Source organism: Bombus flavifrons, chromosome 8 (genome assembly GCF_040668555.2).
Source record: "Bombus flavifrons isolate JBK064 chromosome 8, iyBomFlav1_principal, whole genome shotgun sequence".
NCBI classification, from domain to species: Eukaryota; Metazoa; Arthropoda; class Insecta; order Hymenoptera; family Apidae; genus Bombus; species Bombus flavifrons.
In genome coordinates, this window is record NC_138449.1 from 14,077,094 (window position 1) to 14,103,777 (window position 26,684).

Below are 26,684 nucleotides of genomic sequence, written 5' to 3' on the forward strand. Positions count from 1 at the left end.
TCAGTGACGATTGTTAAACCGAACACGCAAATGTATATTGGTAGCTTTAAACACAGTGAATATACGGTCGACATAGTAAAGGGTGTATTGGAACTACGATTTATGTGCAATATTAGGGGCCTTGGAAGTTTGTTGTCAATTATCGATACAAACAATAACAAGAAGGATAGTGAAGGGCAATTTTCTCGATTTGAAGATTTGCAAGATCAGAGTGCTGGTGTGTGACATTTCATGGAAGAGATCGATTTGTACATCGTCCGACTATTAGTGTGAAAAGTTGAGATTTCTCTCGAAGAAGAGTAATCGTTGAAAGAACGTTGGGATTCCTCAAGTTCGAGGATCGATGTGGAAGAATGCGGAAGAAGGTAGCTTGATTCGTGTTTCGAAGCTTTTTCTAAGGTCGTGGAGGTCGTCCGGATCCAGAGAACAATGACGATCGACGGTTAAGGAAATTGCTACGAAAATTCCGTGGAGGGTGATCGAGGGTTCGTTTCACCGGGGGGTTGTTGATATTATGTTAGCAACGGGATTATGTGCATTTCTGAAGGTGTTGGCGATGGCGGGAAGCGTCTCGGCGCTTCTGCCAGAAGACTTCGAAGATCCAGCTGCTCCAGCCAACCTGCAAGAAGAATGTGCCTCGAAATGCCCGGATCTCGATTTAAATCAGGTCAGAATAAAACTATTCACGAATATCAATGCGTAGAATTTTCCAGTTACACATAAAAGTTGAAATCTCAAGGTCTGACGATTTCATACGCATAAATCGTAGTGAAATCTTATCGACAGTATTTCTCAATTCGTCGGCGAATTTGAAAGATATAAAAAGAGCGGGAATTTACATATTTTGGTACTTTCAAATCTTGGCAAATCGTTCGCCGTTTATTTCGAACGCGTGACTCGTTGCGTCGCAAACCTGGTAACCTTTCAGCCCGTTTAGAAAGGATGTCTCGTTGGATGGTTGAGAGTAAGAGGTACAAATGTACGTATATGGCTTGAAAATGTATTCTAATTTTCTGGTAAGGTTGTTTACGTGGCTTTTGCATAATACTTTTACGTACTATTTACCTTGTGTGCACCGAGGATAATATAGCAGCAAGCCCGATAAAACGAGACTTATAGCGAGCAAATCAAAAAGATGGCATTATCTCTTCTCCCTCTTCTTTATCACATTCGCGGGATTACTCGTAATATTATGGCAAATTCTTATTATGAAAGTAGCAGTAGATAAGAGCGACGAAGATCGTCGCGTGGCCGGTCGATCAGACGTAGCCAATGGAATTTTAAAAAGCGCTCCGACATGTAATCCGGTCTCTAAATCGTCCGTAAAATAAAAATACCGTTTTTTCCATTCTAGACTTTCATAGTTCGCGTGCACTGTACGCGTGCATGACCGTTTAAGCAATAAACAATCACAATCGCTGGGAAAATTCTTCATGGCGCGTGATTCCATGCCGAAGAGGTCAATACAGTTGCAAAGTTCGTATCCGCGAAATGAAACGAGAAATCTATTCGTGATCGCTGCGTCAGCCCACTCGATAGCCTTTTCCGTAAGGGGTACCGATTAATTTCATTCGTTCTTTCAATTTGTGACTCGCCTATCGTTTATTTGTCATCACCTCGCGATTCCTTCATACATATATGTATACTTTTTTTTATATCGTTGAAATTTCCTTGATCCATATATATATGTATATAGCAATCGTTGCTGGAAAAAATGATAGATATTACATTTTTACGAAATAGCTAAAGCTATAAAATTACAAAAAAAGACGATAAGGAAACTGGTCGATTCGTTGGAATCGCGAGAAGAGTTCTCGAAGCGAGGCAAGCGTAGCACAAAAATGGCTCCGCACGAAGGACGTATCAATTTAAGTCCACTCTCCATCCCGACTGTACCATTCATTAATTAACTTAACTACACGACGGCGCATCATCGCAGTCCATAAGCACGATCTCGAGGATGAAAGCCCAGTTGTAACAGATACAGAAGCTTCTAATCGTATTTTCTATATTTTCTATTCTTTTCCTCTACTACTAAGCATAGTACCTTTGTTAAAACATCGATCGATATGTTCGTTAACCTACGAGACACGCGTATAAATTCTTTACGGTTGCTCGAGATTGACGATCCTTTGAGCTCGTCCGAAAGGATCATTCGGAAACGTGCTTTTTCTATCCGCTTTTTCTTCTCTGTAGCTCGTACAAAGAGCGACATTGAGGCGATTGAAAGGATGCATGAGGAGAGATAAACGGAACAAAAGGCGGTCTGGAGAAATGATTAAACCGATCCTTTCGTGGAGAGTTTAATTGATAATTGCTGGCAATTTCGTTCACGCCAATTGCCAAAGACACTGATTACCAACTTCTTACGACGAGTTTGTTCACACGGGCCACGGGAACCGTTCGCTTCGAGACTTGGAACGTTTCGCCTCGGCTTAATAGAATTCTCAGACTTTTATCCTGCCGTGAAAAGAGATCGGTTCGGTCGAGTCTGTGAATGCGACCCCGCTTGCGTTTGTCGATATCTCTCGTCAGACGTAGAAAGGTTTCTCGAAACGTTGCATTTCAATTATCCGGCGTCAGATAAAAGAAATCACGGCTGGGAAATCAACTTCTCGATCCCTTATCTTCCCTTCGTTCTGCTCTTGATTTTCCTTCTTTCTTTTTCTCTTTTTTCCTTTTTTCACGTCTTCACGAAGTCAAAGTTCGAAGGGCAACGTTCGAAGGGTAACGATAAGGTAGGGATAAGAGTCATCGATCGAACGTGGAAGTTTTAGGTGAAAAAAATAAGAGAAGCTTAGTAAAAATTTATGTAGATTAACATCTGTGTTTACGATGCATCGCGTACGAATGGCGCTCGTGATATTTACTAAACACGAGTAGCAGTGAAGCTGCCTTATCGTATCTCGAGATGATGCTTAGAATGACCTTACTGGTTGCATAACAGCGACGGTTAGCTTTCTAAACTGCGACATGTCGTGATTTCATCGTGGTCCACCAGCGCTCTGATCCAAATACATTTATAGTTCATGGTTTTGGTATATCTTCTTTAGTATATCATCTTTCCTAGTATAGATACGATAATATATAAGTATACAACAACCTCCTCGTGTAAGTATCTCGATAATAAAACGACACAACGAGCCAGGTAAATTGGCGCAATTGCTACTTCACACGCCTAACTGTTTGCTCGATAGAAGCTGGAATTCCATAATTTCGTCTGGACGCTACTTTTTCAATTTTTCCTCCTTAATTGAAAAATAATTACTTAAACGGTGCTTGTAATGGATCTCCGCCCACGCGTTAACCTACATGCGATCTCATACTGCACGGAACGCGATTTAACCACGACGTAATTCCACGGATTCGTACAAGGATCGTACAAGGATTCGAATGGAGCGCGCAATCTGACGAATTCCGATCTGTCGTCGATACGAAACTACGTAGAATCCGCAGGATCGTTCCACGTGCAATATTATATGTGTAACCGTACACAATGAACTTCCTGTCAGCCACATCCTCTCACCTACAACGCGTGCCTCGTAACTTGCTAGGGGTTCACCTCCAAGTCCACCGATAATCGTGTGAAATTCCAAATCGTTCTACCGATCACTGGCTCGTGCTTCATGCGCGTTCGAGATTGTTTCACTATGTTTTCTATGTTTACCGTGTTTATTAGTGGCTTCTATAAATTCTGTTATTTTTACTACTGTAACAAGACACAAACATAACAAGACATAGCAAGAACATAGTGTTATGAAGTCGAAGTTCGATGATCAATGTTATGCGACGACTTTTCTTCGTGAAAAAACAACCTTTATCTATCGAGGAAATATGCGTTACGATCGAGGCTACATCAGTCGAGGATTTATCGTAGGCGAAAGTTTTATCGCGGTAAAAAATCTTACGGATAAACGTTCGGACGATGGATGAACTTAAGGAAAACCTGATAATTCAGAACGCCAGTATCGCGGTTGGTTCGAAACGCCAGACTTCATGTACGAAATATATTTACGAAGCGTGTACATAGGATCTTTCAATACTCTCAGTTAAAAGTTTTAACTTAAATTATTAAAGCGAAGTTATATTAAGAAATCTATGGCCAAGATCGAGGGATGATTTACGACTATCTCAGAGTTGAATGCGACGTTAAGCACGTACGCATACGGGCGAGTGGCCCACATCTTTTGCGAGCATTCGGGGGAGTATCGTTTTCGAACGACCAGGGATACCTTCGTGTCAGGGATTTTCTTTGACGATCGATAAGGGCAGTCGAAATCGTTGAAAATTTCGCATCGAAGGACTTTAACTCGTAGAATATTATTACTTATTTTGAACAACGAAAATTTCTCGAAGAACGGTCCTGTTAAACTCTTCAACTTCGAGCCGCAAACAAATCCTGAGAAACTGAGTTTCGGCGTCTTTATATGACGTCATATCAATTAAAAGGCATGCACGTTCCACACACACGTATACGTCGAGAGTGCACACTGGCTGGAAGATCATAACGGGTGGCAGCTGATGGCGAATGTTTTTAATTTGTCTCATGATCTCGAAAATAATTAACGAAATTAAATGGCGACCGTGCGTCCGAGCGCCTAGACGTGCCTCTGACGAGTCACCACAACGTTCAAATTTCAAGCGAATTTTTCTACGACTCTTTTGTAGTTTAACGTGCAACTGGTACGGTGGTCGTTTTATCACGTAGACAGAAATGTTCAGAAATTCTGAATTTTACGTGCATCGGTATTACAGTTATTAAGATGTTCGTAAGTACACTGGATAACAGGACACTGGGCAATGCGATTTTTTTAAGTTAATACAAAAATAAGAATTCTCAAAGTTTCATAGACCTTATCTTATCAAATACGAGTTAGAAAATCTTCGATCTACTTTTCGTGCCAAACTTACGAATAAACTGTGTATTTTTCTGCGCACTTATATTTTTACGAACGCAAGAAAATGAAACTTAAGCACCCATTTAATATTACAAAGAGATATTCGAATATTTATATACGTGTGCAACCTTGCGCCTTTAAATTAAAATTCGCGATCTGCCGATAAGACATAGGAATCTGAAGAAATATCAATCGCTACGCTCGATAATATGAGGTGGAAACGGTTTTCCATGGTAAATAACCGCGGTGAAAAACGTTTCCTGCTTTCGATGGCTAACGAGCACAAAGTGAACCACGCGAGGTGATGCGTATCTTTTTAATTCGTCGAGTAACGCGAGAATAATTGACGCGGTTCGTGGACGAAGTGCAACGTTTGCGCGGCCAAACGTTGGAAACGTCGATTGCGTTGCTTTTCAAACGGACGCCGAAAGGGATGTAGAAAGGAGAGAGAGAGAAAGAGAAAGGCACACCGTTAAGGTGTTTGCCAAAGACAAACCTCAGACTTCAAAGGTAGATGTTCCATCCGAGTGGACACCGTCCGGTGTACATTCAACACCGTGCGACCGTAGCTTGTTCGTGACCGCACGAAAAAAAACCTGATACCCTTTGCCTTCAACTCGAAACACCCTGGGACGCTTTGAGCGTGTCAAAGCCCCGTGAGTTGTACTATTTCTAGATGTCTAAGTTAGATCGCGATGCATTTTTCATCAGTTTGCCATAGATCCCACCTGATTATCGTTGAAAGCTCGCTGCAGCGTCTCTTCTTCAAATTAAGAGATTAGTGAAGTTAGCCAAGTGGAATTAAATGTTTTTTTTTTTTATTATTCGATACCAGACGTAGAGTAGAAAGATCGTTGTTTGCAGCGGTTGCAAATAATAATTTTTCGATAGTGTTATCAGAGAAGATTCACACGGTCTGAAATTTTACTCGTGATAACTTTAAAGGAGAGTCTATGGAATCCTAGAACACGTTGTTTCTACGATAATATGGAAAGTACGCGAGATATTGTTCCATGAAGCAACGTCTGGCTCAGTCCGTCTACGTGAATCGTGTCTGGTTTGCCTCTCTTATGAAAAGGAAGAATAAGTCACGAACATCGAACGTGGTAACGTTTACGTAATGCACGTAAGAGACGATTAATACAAGGTGGACGCGCAAGTACGGAGTTCGCGTTAAGACGATCACGTTCGACGAGGACCTTGAAAGGAAGATTTGATAAAAATCGTCTTGCTGCGGGAGTCTCGCGTGCATCGAACTGAAAACAAGACACGCGGTAGCCGGTCATTAGACCCAGTCATCAACGTCGAAGACCGTTGGAGGCGGGATGCAACAGTTGGCGAACGCTTTCAGGCGTGACGAAGATGTTGGACTTGGCTTAACGGAAGGACGTGCGGAAGGACGAGCAGGTATACATTAGACGATTACCTCAGATCAGATAAAATTGCTCTTTACCGGCTGATTTCCGTCCAGAGGATGACAAGACTCGTTGTACCTTTTAGTGGCAACAGGAAGTTGGGATAAAGGCGTCGCAATAAAAAGGAGTGATCGTTTAGAATCTACTGACGCGATAATTGCGAACGATCGTTCGAATAATCGAAGAAGAAAATTATCTATGAAAACTTAAGAAAAGTTGTGGAGGAAAAATCGAAAGCAGGGATTTCAATTACGGAAAGTAATAATTGGCGCGAATATTCTAGCGAGGAGGAATGGTTACATGTCTCAAGGGTATTTACTCTCATACGGTGTTGTAGTCTAGGCGGGTTGATTAATCGGGTGCAAAGTTAAACGAGCATCGTGTCGAGGCAAGGAACGAACAACGAGATTCCTCGACAATGGAAAGAAGAGAGAGAAAGAAAAAAATTCATCGTAAAATTGATACATCCACGCCGAGAGGCGATAGTCGCGAAAACACTGCACCATCGCATCAGTCTGGCATTTCTTATCGAACGACTCGTCACTCTTCGCGCTTTTTGTTGCTCCGATGGGAAAACAGAGAACAACCGTTCACGGCTAATATTTCTTTACGTAAATCGGTAAGCGCCGATTCAAAAACCTTCGTCGTATATACATTTTCAGTCTACTGTTGCGAAGATATTTACGAGAAAAACGTAATTGTATATGAGGTGTACGTATATTTAAGTTTCCAAGGTTGCTGCAATAAGGACGTTCAATCGCAAATTTTTCGTTTGGTTTACTCGCAAAGAACGGTATCGTTTGAGGTGTTGTTTCCATTGGAAATTTCATGCACACGCCGATGTATAGTGAAAAAATTGCGATTCGAACGGCGGTAACGGTAGAGCCGCGTAGCGTGCAGGGGCCGTAGAAAATAAATTGAATCGCTTGCCAGCTTTAAAAGATAGTAAATTGTTTCATCCGGTTCAATTGACACCCCCGCTATACCTAGTCCGTCGCGAATGAATCGCCGAACGATCGTGCCAAGTCTCAGGTCTCTGGTACCGTTTCGGATAAGCGCGCTTGTTACACCTTTTGCACCTGTACGTTACGCGTTTCCGGTACACAGGTGCGCGTCCGGTTTTTAATGGAAACGAAAGCAAATCGTAAAAAAAGAAAGCGAGGAAAGAAGGGTGTAACGTGCTCGTCGAATCTACTAGATCGAGGGTGGCGAACAATTCCAGCGCCGATAACAAGGGTGTGAAGCCAAGCGTGCCACTATGGGAATTTTTGAGAATCAACTAGTTTCTATGCGTACCTGGTTGCCTGGACGTTCGTATTTATTCAAATATATCGTGTATCAGCTGTTTGTTCATGAATTTAAATCATCGCAATCTGTCGACAACTGCGAAATATTTTGCATATTACGTTAAGAGTTACTATGAGAATATTGTCCTCCTTAATTAGGGTGTCCCGTGTGACTTTGACTTTGGCCATTATCTCGTAACAGCTCGTATAATACGATATCACGTAGAAAATAAAAAACACGCAGAATTAAAAACATATTTTAACGTACATCTCTTGAGAAATGAAAAAAAAGAAAACGACGAGTAAAATATTTTAATTAAGGTTACCAACTTGCGACAGCAGCAGTCGATTGAACTTTCCTTTATTCGTTTCAGAATCGAACGGACGACTCGAGCTCGGAGGTGGGATGTGGCATACGATGCAAGATCGACCAGGTAAGCGAACGAAAATATTTCCATCCTGCGTCGAACAGATTTATAAATCAGTCCAGTATTCGGTCTCGTAGTTCGATGAGAGAACAGTCCTAATTCGAACGATTCGTGAGAAGAAATTCGTATTTCCGTGACTCTTCTCCCAACTCTAATTCCTTTTAAATAGTTCTGCAACCTTAAGTCTGGACGATGATAATTCTCGCGTCGGTTGCGCCACAAATTTAAAGTTCGTCGGGGAGCATCGCCGAACGTTTATTAACATAGGCGAACATCGGAGACGAAAATAAAGGGACGCCGGTCCCCTGGCACAATGAAAGTACTTCCGCTGCCGTCCCCGGGGTGCCTGTTCACTGGCTGGTTAGTAAAGAGACGGTAAACGGCAAATAAAAACAAAGTCAGGTCCTTCGTCTCTCTTTCTCGTTCTCCTCTCTTCTGTAGGCTGTTGCTCCGCTATTCGGACGTTACCAGCGTAGCCAAAACCAATGAATGGATGAACGTGTACACGTATTACGGGTACGAATGAAAGAATGGCCGGGCTCGTACGGCTTCGTGACTTTAAATTGGATCGCGTACAAGTGCGGCCTATGGCGGATGTCGCCAAATTGCCGTGTGACTCCGGATTCGTTCTCTCTGCTTGCTTGTCTCTTTCCGCCCCTCTGGGCCTCTCCGTCTCCCGTTTCACCCAGTTGCGGAAGCGCCAGCGGAGAAAGCCGCGAAAAACCGCCACTACGATCATATTCGTTAACGTTGGATCGTACTTTGCGTACGAAGTTCAGAGGACTAAGCGAGAGTCTAAGAAAGTTCTTCGAAAAAAGGAACAAATTAACCAGATTTGGAATTCAGAGAGGATCGTTAGCACGTTCCAAAGAGTACAAAGGGAAAACGAGGGACAAGGGACGAGACGGAGAAAGGATCCCCGCAGTGGCCGGAAGGATATCCAGCAACGCGTGTCTCCAGGGTAGGAAACGAGAACCGCAATTAATGCGACGAAAAGGACAAAAGGCTCAGCGATACACTTAATTATCGCGAGCCACCGAAAAAAAGATAAAGAGGAACGCTGTCATTCTTCCAGTGCGCGCTCCTGTCACGAACACGACTTGTATTTACGTTCCGTCTATGGTACACGGTGATCAACCGCGTGCATTTTTTAAACAACTTTGTGACACGAGGTTGCGTGCTGGTTGAAAAGCCTCGAATACCACGGGTCGGTACGTGAATTGCGCTCGAAACGATTTCCTTCCTCGCCTCGTTTCACGGTTCGTACGTTCCAGTAACGCGCACGAATAACGGTTAGCTTGCGGCTGACACGATTCAAAAGGAAGATGCTCTACTTTTTGCTAAACGCAACCCTAATTGCCTTTCTCGGTTAATCCAGCTATTTTACCCGTCGCTCGTCGCTAAACTTTGTCTCGTTTTGCTGACGTCTGATCACCATTTTTCTCTTTTTTTTTTTTTTTAGTAATATCACAGAAAGGAATGGACGTGACGGATTACGTATCGGCGCACGATATGAATTTTTACGATGTAATTTTGATCGAACAAAATCGTGTAAGCCTGGCTCGGCTTTGGTGCTTCTTCCGGTAATTTCATGGCTCGATGGCGGTGAACCGATACCTCTGGAATTTCTTTTGTACGAAACGTTCTACCGTGTACATATGTATATATTATGAGGATATGTGCATAATGCGAAGAATATATATGCCATGCATTGGTCAGGACAATCAAGGGAACGTAATTACGAATAGCTTTATCGCGTCAACCAATGAAACAGAAGTAAGCCTGTTACTCGTGCGACAGTATAGTAAAAGTTGCCATTGAGATAATTAAAAAACGTATTAACGTACAGACACGAGTAACAAATATGAAGGTGAAGGTAAAACGGCAAACTATCCTCCAATTATGTCAAGCAGCGTATAAAATATTCTGTGCATGGTCATAGGTCTCGAGTGCATAAACGAGAGCAAAGTATACACGTAAAAGCTTGTCAAGCTTCTCGTTTAAAATGAATCTGGCACTCTGACTTTACCCATTCGAGTGTGTTTGTAAAGTAGCAGACCACCAGCATCGAGGTCTCCGTGACAAATTGCATCTACTTGACATTAGCTACCAGAAGTTATTGTATTTCATGCTTCTCACAAACTTCCTATGTCTTTCCTCGTATTTACTAATAAACAGTTGAAACCATCTAAGGTTCCTTGTGTCCGTTTTTGAGACCTGGAGAATGAACGAATCTACAGTCTAATTTGTGCGATCAGATATCATCCGTTGGAGGCTTCACATTTTTCACGCTTTGTTGTGTCGTGCGAGCACAGAGCACAATCAGTGAACGATGGCTCAAACGAAACGAGGAGAGAACGGATAGATCCTCGTTCGTGGTAGGACGAAGATCTACGATCTACGGGGAGCCGAGTAGAGCGAGGGCCAGACTGGGGCGTAATGTGTGTTGAGGTTTTAATGAGGAAGTGAGAAATTAGCGGGCGCAGCGTCGAGCCGCTGTGCTTCGGTTGTTTTCCACTGTCTGATAGTTTTGTCAACCCCTATTTACGGCACAGCCACGAAACCGAGAAAATTAGGATCGTTTAACGCGGCGAGTCGAATTGAGCGTGGCCAGTCGAATAGAATCGGAGGACGAGTGGAATAGAATCGGGGAACGAGTCGAAGGAACGTTGATGTTTCGTGCGAATTAATTGAAAAAGGGGGATCGTAGCCGATATGGACTGGAAGTGATAGAACGTCACGAGAAATATGATTAATTAAGACGTTAAAAATTATCGTCGTCTAAGGTCGTTAGAGTGGTCGCTTTGACTATCGTACATTGCCAAGATAAACGCTCGTTCGACGCATCTTGCGCGCGCCTTCTATTTCTTCTTTTTCTACATCTTATTTTCCTTTCTCTTTGGTTCAAACTGATAAAAACGACAGTCGTATTTTTAACTCGAAAGTTTCTCCAAATAATTCCCTCGAAACGAACGATACGTTCCGTATCTGACACATCGATTCACCCTGAATGCGAACGATGGACGTTTTATCGCGCGATCTCGCTGCGATCGCGCCACTCTCTTTGTTTTCCTGTTAAGAACAACAAAGACGGACGTGTGATCGCAGCGGGATCGCGCGACAAAGTATCGCTCGTCTGCATTCAGGGTTCTTTGCGATGATCGTTGTAAGAAAACGCACGAGTGTCGCGTTTACTTGCAACTCGTCAAAGTCATGAAACCGCCACAAAATGTTTATTAATAACTTATCTATCTAGCGTCGGAGGTCCCTTTCCTTCTAGAATTTTTAAACTATTTGACCTTTGTGATATCCTCTAATATGTATTTATTTTATACGTATTCGTATAGAATAATTTATTCAGCAGACACGTGAACGAGATTTCATTTTCTAAATTTTTACCGTTACTGGTTTTTTTAAACTCTCGTAGATTAAGCTAACAGAAGTTAAAGTACCAAACTACGCAAGATCAAAGTAATATCTGATGCTATTTTTTAATTAGAATTTCCCAAGATGCACGAGTGATAAATAAAAAAAAAAAAAAAAGAATACAGTGTTCTTTCTACTAAAAAGCAAGTACGTAATACAAGACGAATTTGCGTCGAAACTTGAAGCTTATGATAACGCAGGTGCACCGCTAATCTCGTCGAATTAAGTCTTTCCATGGCGAGCTTATTATTCTAAAATGTCGAGAGGGGTATCATTTATGTGCGGCGCCTCTCCAACGCGGCCGAGTGTCGATCAGCCTGACAATTGGTAAATGGCTCTCTTGTATCTCGGGATACGATGTTGAAATAACGATTTTACTAGGCGCAGCTGTCCACGAACGTTGCAACTAACGTAACAACCATCATTCTAACCAGCCTCTCGTTTTTCATCGAGGACGAGATTAAACGTCAATTATCGCCTGTTATCTGGCGAAATTAGAAATTGGAACAGGAAACGCGGCTGGAATACACAGAACCGACATACCGGAGGACGGTACTTGAAGGAAGGAAAAACGAGTTACAGACGACGACGACGACGACGACGAAAGCTTCCAGTCTAGACGTAACTATTACAAACTTGTTCTTCCTCGAGTCCTTGAGGTCATCGAGCACGCTGTATCTCGTATATTTACGTTTCGTCAAAGCACGAATTATTTCAAGATGTGCTCGAAGAAATATTTCGAGATATTTCTCGTTCTCGGAACGTTCGTTCGACCAACGATCGACGATTCTCGACGCTTTTTCCGACGACCAAAAATAACTCTCTTTCGGACAATCAAAGATTTTTGATATCTCTTGGGACGCTAAAAAATTTTTTAACGTTTTTTCGGATGACCATCGATCCCATCGGAATTCAACGACGAGACGACTTGATTTATTATTGAGTAAGATCGTAACAGGACGGGTTAATAACCAAGTCAAAGCAATAACGCAATTTTCTGAACGATAACATTGCTGATCTTATGACATGTTTATCGGTAAGAGAAAAAAAGACTAGACCGAAGGATCGTATCAGGCGCCTCAGCGAACAAGTTCCGTACAATTGCGAACGATCACGATCTCCATGGTAAACAAACACATGCGCGCGTGTTCGTGGTTCTCGTACGTTCTCTTCCTTGTCCACTTCTTCTTACTTCGACTGGCTTGTCGCCGACAAATACCCACATCCTCTCGCGCAGAAAGTTAATGCGTTAAACTTCGGTTCGCAAATCCATGCTCGGCACGAACCGACCGGGCCCGTCTTATGAACGTGGGCGTTACTTGAGGCACGTGCCTCGTACTTACGTTCATCTTTCGAATACAGCTCCAGTTACTTCAATGCCAAAATGACGCAGCGTGCCACGTTTCTTTACCGCCACTGATCGTCTCGATTCGATCGTTCCGCCGTTCGAAGAATCGAATCGAGGTACCGATTAAGGACAAACGAGCGCGTGTTGTCTACTTCGATTTGCATAAACACGCTGCACACGCTCCACTACCGATAATAAGACGAAACTGCTGTATATACGAATACTTAATAAAGTCGTATCTTTACAATAAACTTGTAAATTTGTACCGTAAGCCTGTAAACTCGTTCAACTGTAATATGTTTTGTACAATTAGAAACGGAATAGTACACAATCAGACACGCAACAAACATCGTCTAACGTAGTATCACGCGTATATTTTCCGTCTGTTTCAGTGCACAAAAGGCTGCGGAGCGTGGCAACGAGCACTCGACACGAGCTGTCAAGCCGTCTGCGTCAGTACATATTAAGACATTATTACTTCTAATTTTAACGTTAAATGTCGTTTTTCTTTTTCCTTTTTTTTTTTTTTTTGTCATTACACGGAGCGTAACATTTTACCAAATCTAACGTCAGCTGTATCGTTTTGTAGAATGGAACGCAAGAATTGCTACCACCCAAAGAATTGTACTGTGTCCTGGGTTGTCACGACGCGCTGAACCGTTACTTTCAACAATTAAAAGGTAATATGCACTTCGCTGACGACGGAGTTGACGCGACGAACGCTGTTTCAAGTTGTTTCGCGTAATGAGTCTACGCTGTAGCGTATACAGTTCTCTGTATCTCCAAAGATACGCTTCGCTGTTAAATCAACGGTATTCCGTAATCGGTTCGATTAAAAGTTGGCGAATTCCTTGGCGTAACGATCCATCGTGGCTATTTTCAGCGACTCTTCCGTGTACAAATCGAAATTGCTGGTGTCTTCCGGCGCCGAGCATTCCGGTATGAAACTAGGCTGTATCTTCTGATGATATATCTGATTCCAATCGGTCGATTGAAACCACCTGTGTCCTTTTATATCCATAGATCCACCTTTCAGATTTCCGTATCTCCTAGTCAGATCCACTTGCAATATGTTTTTCAATATATCCCTCAGCTCTCCGCCAAAATGATGAGCGAACTTGTACTTACCAGAGACGATCTTTTCGTATATTTTCATCGGGTCTCGAGAATAAAACGGCGGATATCCAGCGTTCATTTCGTAGATCAAAACACCGAAGCTCCACCAATCCACGGATTTACCGTATCCTTTCGATAAGATTACTTCTGGTGCGAGATATTCAGGCGTACCGCACAAAGTCCACGTTCTACCGTCGATCATTTTACAGAAGCCAAAGTCTGTCACTCGGATGTAGCCGGTGTTTTGAATTAAAATGTTCTCCGGTTTCAAATCTCTGTAAACGAGGCTGCAGTGATGAAGATATTCCAGCGCGAGAGCAACTTGCGCGGCGTAGAATCGCGCCAGAGATTCGTCGAACTTCCCCATTCGTCTTAGATGCGTGAACATTTCGCCACCGTTGATGAACGGTAACACCATGTATACGTAGGAATTGTCTTTGAAACAGTACTCCATATAGACGACAAAGGGGAACCTCACGCACTGTAGTATCCTTTTCTCGTTGTACGTATGCTCCACTTGTTTCATCTTCACGATTTTTGCTTTCTCTAAGATCTTCATGGCGTAGTACGTGGACGTTGGTTTATATTTCACGAGTATAACACGGCCGAAGGCGCCGGTACCCACGGTCCGAAATTGATCGAAATCTTCTAGTTTGACATTGTCGGTTTTGTTAATCTTCCATCTTTCCATGAACGCTATCTTCAGTTCGTCCAGTATCTTTTTGTACTCTGTGAAAGCTCGTTGCCGTTCCGGATTCATCGCGTAAGCTACGGTGCGCTTCGGAATTACAATATTCGCAGATCTCCGTATACGAAAACGTTCTGACAGATAAATAATGGCGGTTATGGCAGTTCCGCTATATGATTGACGTTCGCGAGCGGAGGAGACCCTTTGCAACGTTGCTTTCGCGATCGACTTTTGTCGATTTTTCACGCGATTCTCGTAACTAGACCGCGGATATTTATTGCGCAGATTATATATTTCTACGAATACAATTACGAAGATGGAAATCGGCTAGAACAACGTTTTAGCAAGTATGTATTACACAGAGTACCGTGTTTGTAATGTTTTCTATATTTTTACGTACCACGTGCAACCTGTACATCGTTTACTTTCAAATTTCCCACAAACGTATCAAGATCGGCGGTCTACTCATAACCAAATAAATCTTCTACTCCGTAACACGTATTGATACTTATCGATGTTCGTTATCAGCGGAAATAGGTATTCCATCGGCACCAGCTTTGGTAGCGGACTCGCTAACCGCAACTTCCCTACGACTCGAATGGAAAGGAATAGACATCGAAAGACGCGGCGGAGGCATATCGTACTTAGTGCAATGGAGGTACGAGGAACTAGCTGAGACCTGGCAATATTGTAGAAATCAATCGTGGGGAGAGGATGATCAGATTTTAGTTGAAAATTTGCAACCTTACACGAAATATAGGGTACGTTTTTAAATTGAATTATATTTATTTAAATGTCGCGGATTGTCGTCGTTATTTCCTTTCGTAAATGTTATATCATCACTTGGCCATTTTAATTGCAGTTTCGCGTAGCGTTACTATTAAAATCGTCTCAACACAATCCGGAGCCTATCGTTTCCGCTCCGAGCGTCGTGATACGAACGTTGGCTGCCGGTTTACCAACCTCAGCACCGGTAATTGTAAGAGCGGTAGCGGTAGACAGCTGCCGCGCCTCTGTGTCTTGGGAGCCGGGCCCTTTCCCGAATGGGCCACTTTTGTCTTATGTCCTGCGTCTGCAAGGGGTTGATCACTCCCAGCTTAAGGTATACGCCACGCCAGAACTTCAATAACGTTCGATATAATTAGTTTCTTTCCTTGCAATTAGTCTCTTCGATACAGTTATCTTCATCTTCGCGAAACGTATCGTTCTACGCGAATACGTTTCCAAACCCTCGACTGTTCTGTCTAAGCTATCGTCGCTATTTACCGGCATTCGTCGACACGTTCGTCGATGTAAAGCCGATTGCGCTTTTCCTATTCTCTCTAACTTTAGTAGTAAACACCACTGTGCGAATAAATAGCAACTGGTTCTGCAAGACTGTCTACCTTTTCCCACAAATAGTATACATGTATTTATACGTACATGGACAGGTAAAAATTGCGAAGCAAATAATATGCTCGGGACAAATGCACGGCTTCTTTGATCGTTAAGATCGTTAGAAAAACGCTGGCACGATTAACGCTAATTAAATAAACGAGCTTTCAAAAATTTACGTCCGTGAGTTTAAGCAATGCATGCTTAACCTATCGGTTCGTTCATCTTTGATCCCGCTAACATCAGCTTCTTAGCTTGTAAGAACCAGATCTCACGAAATACGTTTCTGGCATGGCGTTTCTTTCCTATTCGCATAACGATTATCCAGCGAGGGTTCGAAAGGGATAGATACTCTAACAGTCCAGTTACATACGTTTTACGATTAACCTACAGGATATACCTGCCTCCGAAAACACGGACCACTACATGTTCCAAAATCTCGAGCCGAATAAGAATTATTCCATTAGCGTGACCATGAGGAACGGGGTTGGAGAGGGACCACCCGCGGTAACTTGCGTCATGACCACTCCAGAACCGGCTGGTACGTATCAGTACGATGGAAATTAAAATTTCAGCAAATTTTTCAAACAATGCGAACATTAACGAGATTCGTGACGTTACAGTGAAAGACACGCAACAACCTATTTTAATTCTCGGAGGTCAGCACGTGGTTATGAAACAAGATGCGGACATGCTGGACGATCCTAGCGTGGTTTACGAAAATACGAGCACGATTCGAGGAGTGGCGATTCACGTGGCTTCCGCTCGGCTCTTCATTTCCGATTCATTAGGATACGTGTACAGAACGTCCATCACGAAACGAACGAAGCCAACGGTGATACTCAGTCCGAGTCAGGCGAACTTTAAACCTCTGAGTTTATCGGTCGATTGGTTGAACCTTCACTTGTACATTCTGGGCGAGGTGAAACACGCGACAACGGTTTGGCAAATTGCTAGATGCAATCTGGACGGAAGAGGTTTGACAGTGGCCGTGGCTGGCTTCTTGACGCGACCCACGCACATCGAGGTAGACCCGTACAATGGTTACTTATTCTGGGTCACCAGGGGCGGTTTGTACCGATTGGATCTGGCTGACATAAGCAACGGAGTGAAGCACGAGGTACGTTTCGAATGTAAGACGCCTGAAAGGTTGGCTAAGATATCGCTGGTCTACATCAAACTGTAAAATATAACAGCAGAAAATATACCACAGAATAATCGTGCATCGCGTTTCAACAGTTTTGAACTCGGACATTTTACACCAAAAGCTTACGCCAAAAACTTAAATTCATCCTCGATAACCTTGCACGGATTTTTACAGGTTCAGCCGTATTTAATTCTAGAAGACGCTAATTTAGGAGCGTTCACCGTCGATCACACCAACTTCCGTCTTCTCGTTCCCCATCACATCCAAAATACTGTAATATCCGTCTCTCTGGATGGTCGCGAAGTTATAAATCTTCGCGCCAACACGCAACAACCAAGATTCAAGAACGTGGTCTCGTTAGCCATGGCGAACGGCTTGTTTTATTGGACGAACGGGGAAGAGGTATTGATAGAAGGATATCACTCGGGACAAAACAGATATTTTCACAATGCTTACCCCGATAGGTGAGAATGTTGTTTCCTATTCGACCAGGCTGGAGATCTATGCGCAGATGCTTCGATAAAAGCGTTCTTTTCAGGTCGAACGGTTCATTTGTCAGTGTCAATGTACTTATGGACGCGAGCCAACCAGTTCCTGTCCCCGTGAATCCTCCTACGGGCGTGCAAGCTGTCCTTGGTGTGGAGAGGGCGAAAGTTTCTTGGCAGGCACCTCATTTATTGGGCGGCCAGGGTAAAGGTGCCTGGCAAAATTGGTCTTACGAATTGGAGATCAAAGACGAATCTACCGGAGAGACGATACATCAGAAGGATATCGCTGGATCGTCTCATACCGTGCACAATCTTCGAGAGAAATCAGAGTACTCGATTAAGGCGGCGGCTTACACGAGCGCAGGCAGAGGACCCTGGTCAACGGAGTTCAGGGGTCGAACCTTGAGGTAAATCACTATTAGATGTACTTACAGGAAATCGATAGGTGCAAAAATCCATTTACGTATTTGTGAAAAATCAGAAAGTATAAAAATGCAGAATACGTAAAATAAGAAATTCGATAGTCTTTATAAATATTCGTAGTCTAATTACGAGTCTAATTATCGATCGTTCCAAGAGGAATATCTCTGAGAATTAATTTGTACGACGTTTGATCAACCTTCTAGGGACGGATCACACGCATCCATTTTGTGGTCCGCAAACGAAGGTCTCCTAAGGAGCGACGTAACCGGAGAGAATATCGATACTTTGATCTATAAAGCGGGCTTGAAGGAGACAGAGGTTGATTATCACATCGTTGATGTCAGCTGGTACAAGGATATTCTGTACATCGTAGGAAACAATTCTGCGTTGTATCGGTACAATATTACGAGCCATCAAAAGACGAAGATGAATATTCACTCTGTCGGGAGCGTTGCTGTCGATTGGATATCGAAAAAATTGTACTGGGCTAATCCAAAGCAACAAATTGTAAATAAATGTTTCTTATACGTTCGATCGATTCTATTTACTTAAAAATTTATTTCATGCTATACTTTTCCCCTGTATTTTCTCTACAGATAACAAGAGCAAATTTGAATGGATCTCATCAAGAGCCCATGTCGATTCTGGCCATCGTTAAAGAATTAATGATCGATTCTTTGGAAGCGTACCTGTATTGGTCAACAGGCCACGCCGTTGAAGTGGCTCGTTTAAACGGACAAGACAGAAGATACTATCATTCGGATGAAATATTTAACGGGAAACAAGTGATGGGGTTAACGCTGGACACAGAGAACAGATACGTTTATTGGATTGTCCGAAGCTACGAAAGTGGATCTATCGTTTATCGAGCGCCAACGTCCGAAAGAATTTCGATGAGTCATAAAATCGTGCCTGAGAAGGTTTCTATCGTCGTTTAATTTTGTTATTTTGCAAAAAGAAAGAACATATCGTTGTCGTTGATAGTAGCAATAGAATTATTAATTCCGTTTCTCGATATGTTTTTAAGGTCTCAGCACTGCAGTATCCAAACATGCAAGGCCCTTTATGCTATTTCTCGGAGCATCTTCTGTGGCTTCAAGACGACCGGAACGCGGTGATAGGCGATCTGTCTGGCCAAAACACGGCCATAATAAACGGTATCAGCTTGTCAGGCCTTCACATGGTGGCCGTCATGGATCCAGCGCTTCATCAATATCCAAAGAATCTTACATCAGAAACCGTAGCTGTATTACCAAACGCCGTAAACTATAGCAGTATTAGAGTAGAAGGCACCTGGAGGAACTTTAACATATCCTGGGACCCGGTGGAGAATATCAATTATGGAACTGTCTTCTACGAAGTGAAATTCGCGGATTATATCAATACCAATTCGAATCCGGAGATAACGACGGAAACCTCGATGCCTTATAACAATTCCGAACAGATTTTGCCTTATTCGGTCCTGGAGGTGACTGTGAAAGCCTTCACGTATTGGGAAACGGCACACCATACAAGGAAGATACTCAGGTCGCCACAAAGCGTCCCCAGTCAGCCAACGAATCCTAGAGCGTTTATAGAATTTCGTAAAGAACCACTGAGCGAAAATGTCGACATATTTGCGATATTCAGGTGAATATCACAAGAAAGATATTCGCTGCTATCTTTTACTAGACTTTTACTTACCGAGCGGAGACCGAATCGTTGCTGTCACCGGCGTCGAATATTTTATTTTATAACGATAAAAGCTTTTTACCCCTATGTGATGATTAAGTTTATTTAAAAAATAAAATCGTTACAGGTGGGATCAACCCGAGTTCACGAATGGTCTGATCACCGGATACACGGTTCAGTGTTGGTTTAAGGAGAACAACGTCGAGATGCAAATCTGCGATCAGTCGCTTATTCCATCCACGTTGTTAGAGCACACCGTTCAAGACCTGTTGCCAAACACGACGTATTACTTCCAAGTTAAAGCTCATACGGAAATTGGCGCTGGACCATACACCGACGTGATCAGCGTTTCGACGATTTACGAAAATCCGATACCGCAATTGCTGGTCGCCACGATGGACGCGGTACGAATATCCGATTTGGATCAGGAAATGAACTACACCGTTACTCGGCACATCGCGGTTGAAGTGACGTATTTGGCCGCGGAAAGCAAAATTTACTGGATCAACGAAATGCAGGAGTTGGTAACGTCGGACTTGGATGGGGCAAACGCTACTAAAATATTGACGTTGAACAACAGTGCATTTAGTATAACTGTCGATTGGGTGGCGAGACATCTTTACTGGTCCGAATCCAGCTATCGAGAAAACGGTGGATATATCATGAAGTTAGATTTGACCATGTGGCAAGCTGGAATTCTTAAATACGAAAACATCGTTACGACGAGCAGACGTATCGTGAATCTTGATATATTACCATCTACCGGGTACCTACTATTTTTACGGAATCCTTCTTCGTACATATATTTCAAATTTATTCTATAATCTGATTTAATTTCTTGCAGATCGTTGTATTGGATAGAACAAACTAAGAAAGATGGTGGAGTAATAATGCGGTCGAATTTAAGCGGCGGTGATATTCAACCGTTCTTCGATCATATAGACGATTGTTCCTGTCCTTACAGGCCATCCGTGATTCCTGTGATGACGATCGATAGCACCGATTATCAAAAACCAGTCATGTACTGGATTTCTTTGGAAGGTCACCTAAACAGCGCCGATATCGACGGATGTAAGTGCAATCTGATAGTGAGCGCAGGTTTCAACAAAGGATTACCGGCAAGATCGTTGACCGTCGACAAGATGAACATTTATTGGTCCAACATTCCGGAAGATCAAATTTATTTTGTAAATAAAAAATATCCCGATGACGAGGAGATCAAACACTTTTATTTACCATCTGTACGAAGCATCAAAGCCCTTGGGAAATCTCTGCAAACCTATCCGATCACCAACTGTTTGATTCCTCGTCAAGACTCCTACAACGTGGAAGAAGCGAGAAAAACAGCAAGTAGCATTACTGTGAGACTTCCCGAGCCGGTTCCTCAATTTGGCTGCGAAGGATACAGCTTACCTACTACGCTATACACGATATACGTGTCTCAATGTCTAGAAAATGATCCAAACATGTGCGAGGACAGCGACAGAACAAAGTTGCAGACTTACGAGAAGGAATACGAAATAAAGGATTTGAAGCCTTTCACGAAATATAGACTGAAACTGGCTTTGAGTAATTATTACGCTGATTCAGAGTCGATGAGTTTAGAGTTTGATTCTGGTGTCGTGTTACGAACCGAAGCTGGCGCTCCTACAGCTCCGGAGAACGTAACCGTGGAAGCTCTGACACCAACTTTGGCTATCGTCTACTGGATGCCACCGAAGATATTAAATGCCGCAGCTGTACGATACGAGGTACATTGGAGATTGGTTCGATTAATAAACGGAGCACGACAAAAGGGAGAACAATTTATAAAGGGCACCGAACGCACAATCGATGGGAGATTCTTCACCATGTTGGAACCATGGCTACCTGATCAGGAGTATCTAGTGTTCGTTCGCGCTTATCCTGCCCACGTTAACGATGTATACAGTGAAAGTTCCGGTCAAGTAGTCAAGATGTATCCAGAACCTAATAATTTGACGTTAACCGGGGTTAGCGTGAATAGCTTGAACGTATCCTGGGTGCCAACAGTCGATTTGATGGTCAAATACACGTTGGAATACAAAGATGTTGCTGTAGAAAATTGGCAAGAGGCGAATGACTTTACGATGGAAAACGGTAAAGTGACGTATTTCATCAAAAAATTGCAACCACGAACTTTGTACAAATTTCATCTGCTTCTGAGATATCCGAATTATAAGAAAGATTTCCTGTGGCCAACAGATAGGAGGTTCACGTTTCAAACGTTAGGTAACGAATTCCTTCTGTTCTTTATAGAATTATTAAAATTGTTTTTTAGAATTATCCACATATTGTTTTGTGTTATTTGGGGAACAGGTGATGTACCGAGTGCTCCGGGTATGCCAACGGTAACCACACTCCGTAACTCTGTGTACCAATTGAATTGGGAACCAGCGCAAGCTCATGGCTCGCAGATCACGTTGTACCGTGTCGAAGGAATGAAGATCGATAAAATTAACGAGCAAACAAACTCCACCGGGAACGCGAGCTGGAAGTTGTATTACAATGGGACGGACAATTATTGGATAATCACGGGAGACATGGACGACAAGTATCGGTTTCGTATTCAAGCTAGAAACGCGTACGGTTTCGGTAGTTGGAGCAGATCCAGCCCGATCATTGATTTAACTGAAGCCACCGGTGGAATATCAGCAGGTCAACAACACTTTGGTTTAGTGATCACACTTTGCGCCCTTGTTATCGTTATTATGGGTATTTGCTTCTGTTATTTCCGTAGCCGTAAGTGTACGACGATTATAAAGTGTATTTTTTTTAATGGTTAAAGTAATACCTGTTTGAATAAGTACACTTCGAGTGCAATTAACAGGAGTATAAAGGATAAGTTTTGTTATTCAGCAGTGTACCGGCAATGCAAAGATAAAAAGGCGGTTTCACCTCCGTTAGTGAGCGACGTCGAGTTAGCGACGCTTCGGGAGATACCACGCGGAAATTTCGTTCAATCGAACGCGTTGTACGCGTCTACCTTGCAGAACGATCCGGACGATTCTACGCTTCCTAAAATCAGAAGGGAACAGATTACCTTAGCGAAGTTTTTGGGTAGCGGAGCCTTTGGTGAAGTAAGCGACATATAAATAACAAATATTCAAAAACTGTCATTGTAATTACGAGACTATGTCGTTATCGCGTGTATACAAATTTTTCAGGTATTTCAAGGGAATGCGAAGGATTTGGAAAGACCAGGAGTTACACCAGTTGCGATCAAAACGTTGCGAAAGGGTGCCTCGGCCCAGGAAAAGACGGAGTTCCTTCAAGAAGCTAGACTCATGAGTCATTTTCGACATAAGCACGTGTTAAGACTTTTGGGAGTCTGTTTAGATACGGACCCACCGTTATTGGTGTTGGAACTGATGGAAGCTGGAGATTTACTGAGTTATTTAAGGGCGAGTCGATCTTTGCAACCATCGGATCCACACGCGTTACGTCTGCAGGATTTGCTCGCTATGTGCGAGGATGTAGCAAGGGGATGCCGTTATTTGGAGGAGCTCCATTTTGTACATAGAGATCTCGCGTGTAGAAATTGTTTGGTATCTGCCAGAGATCGAGAGAACCGTGTCGTTAAGATCGGTGACTTTGGACTGGCCAGAGATATATATAAAAACGATTATTATCGAAAAGTAAATATCTTCCTAATTCTAATATAATAACAATTTGCGATCTTGATATAAAACAGAAACAAATATTCAACTTTTTGTTACAGGAGGGAGAAGGATTACTTCCTGTTCGATGGATGGCACCTGAATCGTTAGTGGACGGTGTATTCACTTCACAGAGTGATGTCTGGGCATTTGGTGTATTAATGTGGGAAATCACGTCCTTGGGACAACAACCGTATCCTGCCAGAACAAATATCGAAGTATTACACCATGTACGCGCAGGTGGAAGATTGCCCAAATCTCTAAATTGTCCACCTGCTTTACATCAGCTCATGTTGCGTTGTTGGAGCGTTGCTGATGCTAGACCGAGCTTTAAAGTTTGCCTTGAAAATATAGTTAGTCTTCGAAGTACCATAGAGGATGCACAACTGAACCCGGTTCATGCTGGTCATTATTTAGCTAGAAGAGGTATGTTTCAATTATACGGATATTAACATTTGCATTATGTAAATCTCTGGCATGGAACATAAATATACATTTTTTTTTTTCAAATATATCAATTGTCGATTATTAATTGTCAGCAAATACATATTAGCTTATTAGGATGATTCTTATAGTTCAATACTAATATTTTTTATCTCATTCTCCAATATTTCGATTCACAAAATGAATTTATTACATAAAACGACATATTTCTAAAATATACGTATATAGCTTGGGGAATGACATAAAAAAATTTGCATACAAATTTTCGTTCATTTATGACTAAAACCCTCTCTGTTGCTTATTTATACAATCATATATCTACATAATTTTCATAGCCATCTCGTAAAATTGAATTTCTAAACTTGTAAGCTAATAGCTGCTTCAACAACTAATAGGATTAACATTAATTTATTTTCACGTGTTACAAAACAAGCATATTTGTTTCGAAAAGTGATCATACTCGATAATTGCGATTCAAATCATCAAGATGCGATGCTATAAAAGTGTTAAATATATAAATTTAACAATTTGCTTGAATACATATTTATCATTGCATGGCTCATGCTTGCAGGCGTCTCTAACATGGCTTACTTTGCTGACGAGAACCAAAATCATAACAATTCAGGTAGGTTCTCTTTGTAAAGATCATCTATATACGTTGCTTTTTCGACCAGTCTTCCTTTTCTTCTTATACGAATTCAAACTCATAATACAATTATTGAATAAGGCTGAATGTATTATAATGTCGATTTTGTGTTGATTTTCACAGGGAATTCTTGGAAATCCAGCAGCTCAGAAGGCAGCCGAGATATGCAACCGTTCCTTCAGAATTCCCATAATGCGACACTTACATCACAATCGAATGAAATACCGAAATATTTAGAATTGTTAGCGGATAACGAAGATATCATCCTAAGGGAAAATTCAACAAACGGATACGAAGTGCCTCGGTCGATTCATATCTCCGATCAAAATTTAGCCAATATGAATAAATCTAGTACAAAAGTAGATGTAAAGAGCAATTTGCATTCTGATGCGCCACAAGAACATAAAGATGCTTCGAATGATGCGAAAGAACAACCAGAAAGAAAGTGTGACAAGAGATCGTCGATATCTAGTTTGAATTTACCAGAACGTAAAAGAGCATCGATCACGAGCATGACTGAAAAATGTAACACTTTAGATAGTTCGAAATTAACTAATCCTACTATTAAAGCAATTTTAAAAAGAGATTCCTTCACATCATTGACTGATAAGCGGAAAAATAAGAGGAACGTAACCGAACGACGAGGATCGGAATTAAGTTTAGAAGATAGAAGTTCTAGTTCTTTAAGCTCGAATATTAGTTTAGCGCCACCTACTCGACCCAGTTCATCGTTAATTAGTTCACAAAATGTTCTTCCATTAAAGAACGGTGTTATCGGAGGAACCTGCGAGTCAAACGATAATAACGTTACGAAGAACGCATTGCCAAAAATTCAAAGGACTCATTCCAATTTGCAAAATGGTAAAGCTAACATACCTTTGGTGATAAACAGTGCATTATTGAACTTATTGAGGCAGACTCCAGTTGTCGAGGATAGTAACAATATAGTCACATACACGAACATAAATACGGATGCTGTTAGAGTAAACGGGTCGTGAAGATTTTATTAAAGATGTGATGCATTGTCATTTGATGGATCGTGTTTCTAAAACAGAATCATAATTTCAATAATAACTCCGTACCGAAACTGGAAATGCGTGTAAAGTTCCATAGCTTTAAACTGCCATATTAATGTATGTACATATTTAAGTTTTAGTATCTGAAATTTATTTTACATGAACTGTGGCAGAAAGGTTTCATTTGATAATGACATTAATTTTAGTTGACTATCAGACTTATTGCTTAGCATCTAAGAATCGAGGATAGCTATAGAGAATTATGTGGTGATTAATCTGCGGTAGTTTTATATTTGTCAATACAACTAATGTATTTATTTAATGACACACAAGTACGAGTAAATTTTCACCATTCATTGTACAAATTTCATATTAGCGGTAATATAAAGTATAGTATGGAAACTGATATTCATATTACGTTTAAGGATTTGTTAAGTTTTACATATATATGTAGTGGTTCTTTTTAAAACAGTACAAGAATAAATTTTTGCATATATTTAACTTTATGTGATCGAACTGAGAATTTTTGAAACTTGTATTTTCAAATTTCATTATTAATGCTTTAAGAATCAATAAAATTCGAGAGGTTTGTAAATACTTTAACAATATATAAATTTCCTACTTTTTTTTCCATGAAAGTATTAAAACGATATTGTAAGTGTCCATCCGAGAGAAATAGTAAACGAAACATAGGATAGTAGTGATAAGAGTAAAGTGTGAATATGTATTTTCTAAAACTGACTTTTTATAGTTTAACACGATAAAAGAATGAATGGTTCATAAAAAATAGATTAGCAAACAACTGATAAATTGAAATAAGTATATTAATAAATAGTACTATATATTTGGCTATCAAATATAAAAAGAAATAGTCCTATAATTAAAAACTATTTCATAGTCTTCCTATTTAAAAACACACTTTTATATACTGATTATAATATGTATAATATTAGTTCCTTCCCCTACAAACTTTATAACTTTGAAGTAAAAATAAACCGAATTCTGTAAATATCTTCAACATCGCAATAGGGAATATATTACTAAGAAAATAATTATATTGTATGAATTTTGTATATTTTATATATACATGTCTATACTAATGTGCAAATACTGTAATAAAATTGCATATACAATATAAAATTTATTATTTAACAGGTCTGGGTAAATAAAGTGGACAAATTGTTATTATATAT

The 26,684-nt window shown here is 41.4% G+C and overlaps 2 protein-coding genes across 8 annotated transcripts; one reads left to right on the forward strand and one right to left on the reverse strand.

The window, feature by feature from the left end:
* sev (receptor protein-tyrosine kinase sevenless) lies at positions 1-26,629 on the forward strand. Of its 7 annotated transcripts, none has more exons than XM_069118372.1 (21): positions 1-667; positions 7,974-8,033; positions 13,194-13,253; positions 13,391-13,481; positions 15,134-15,366; positions 15,468-15,707; positions 16,373-16,520; positions 16,603-17,099; positions 17,301-17,590; positions 17,665-18,021; positions 18,241-18,544; positions 18,634-18,957; positions 19,065-19,666; positions 19,836-20,474; positions 20,553-21,958; positions 22,046-22,468; positions 22,586-22,806; positions 22,894-23,364; positions 23,448-23,811; positions 24,401-24,454; positions 24,599-26,629. In XM_069118372.1, exons 1-21 carry the CDS (start codon positions 515-517, stop codon positions 25,471-25,473), a joined length of 7,812 nt encoding a protein of 2,603 aa, XP_068974473.1. In that variant the 5' UTR covers positions 1-514; the 3' UTR covers positions 25,474-26,629. The 7 variants fall into 7 exon arrangements, with proteins under 7 accessions (XP_068974473.1, XP_068974474.1, XP_068974477.1 ...); XM_069118373.1 differs by having other exon boundaries at positions 22,589-22,806; XM_069118376.1 differs by having other exon boundaries at positions 15,468-15,578.
* Positions 13,601-14,798, reverse strand: LOC138182486 (cAMP-dependent protein kinase catalytic subunit 1). Its single transcript, XM_069118394.1, has one exon. The coding sequence runs from the start codon at positions 14,675-14,677 to the stop codon at positions 13,634-13,636; it is 1,044 nt and encodes a 347-aa protein (XP_068974495.1). The 5' UTR covers positions 14,678-14,798; the 3' UTR covers positions 13,601-13,633.
* Positions 26,630-26,684: the final 55 nt, after the last annotated feature.

What these genes read in the sequence shown, in the direction of transcription:
- sev (XM_069118372.1), top strand. Translation starts at nt 515, where the DNA reads ATGTTAGCAACGGGATTATGTGCATTTCTGAAGGTGTTGGCGATGGCG. An exon ending in ATAAAATCGTGCCTGAGAAG is followed by an intron (nt 18,958 to 19,064) that starts GTTTCTATCGTC and finishes TATGTTTTTAAG; the next exon opens with GTCTCAGCACTGCAGTATCC. An exon ending in GATATATTACCATCTACCGG is followed by an intron (nt 20,475 to 20,552) that starts GTACCTACTATT and finishes AATTTCTTGCAG; the next exon opens with ATCGTTGTATTGGATAGAAC.
- LOC138182486 (XM_069118394.1), bottom strand. Translation starts at nt 14,677, where the DNA reads ATGAATCCGGAACGGCAACGAGCTTTCACAGAGTACAAAAAGATACTG.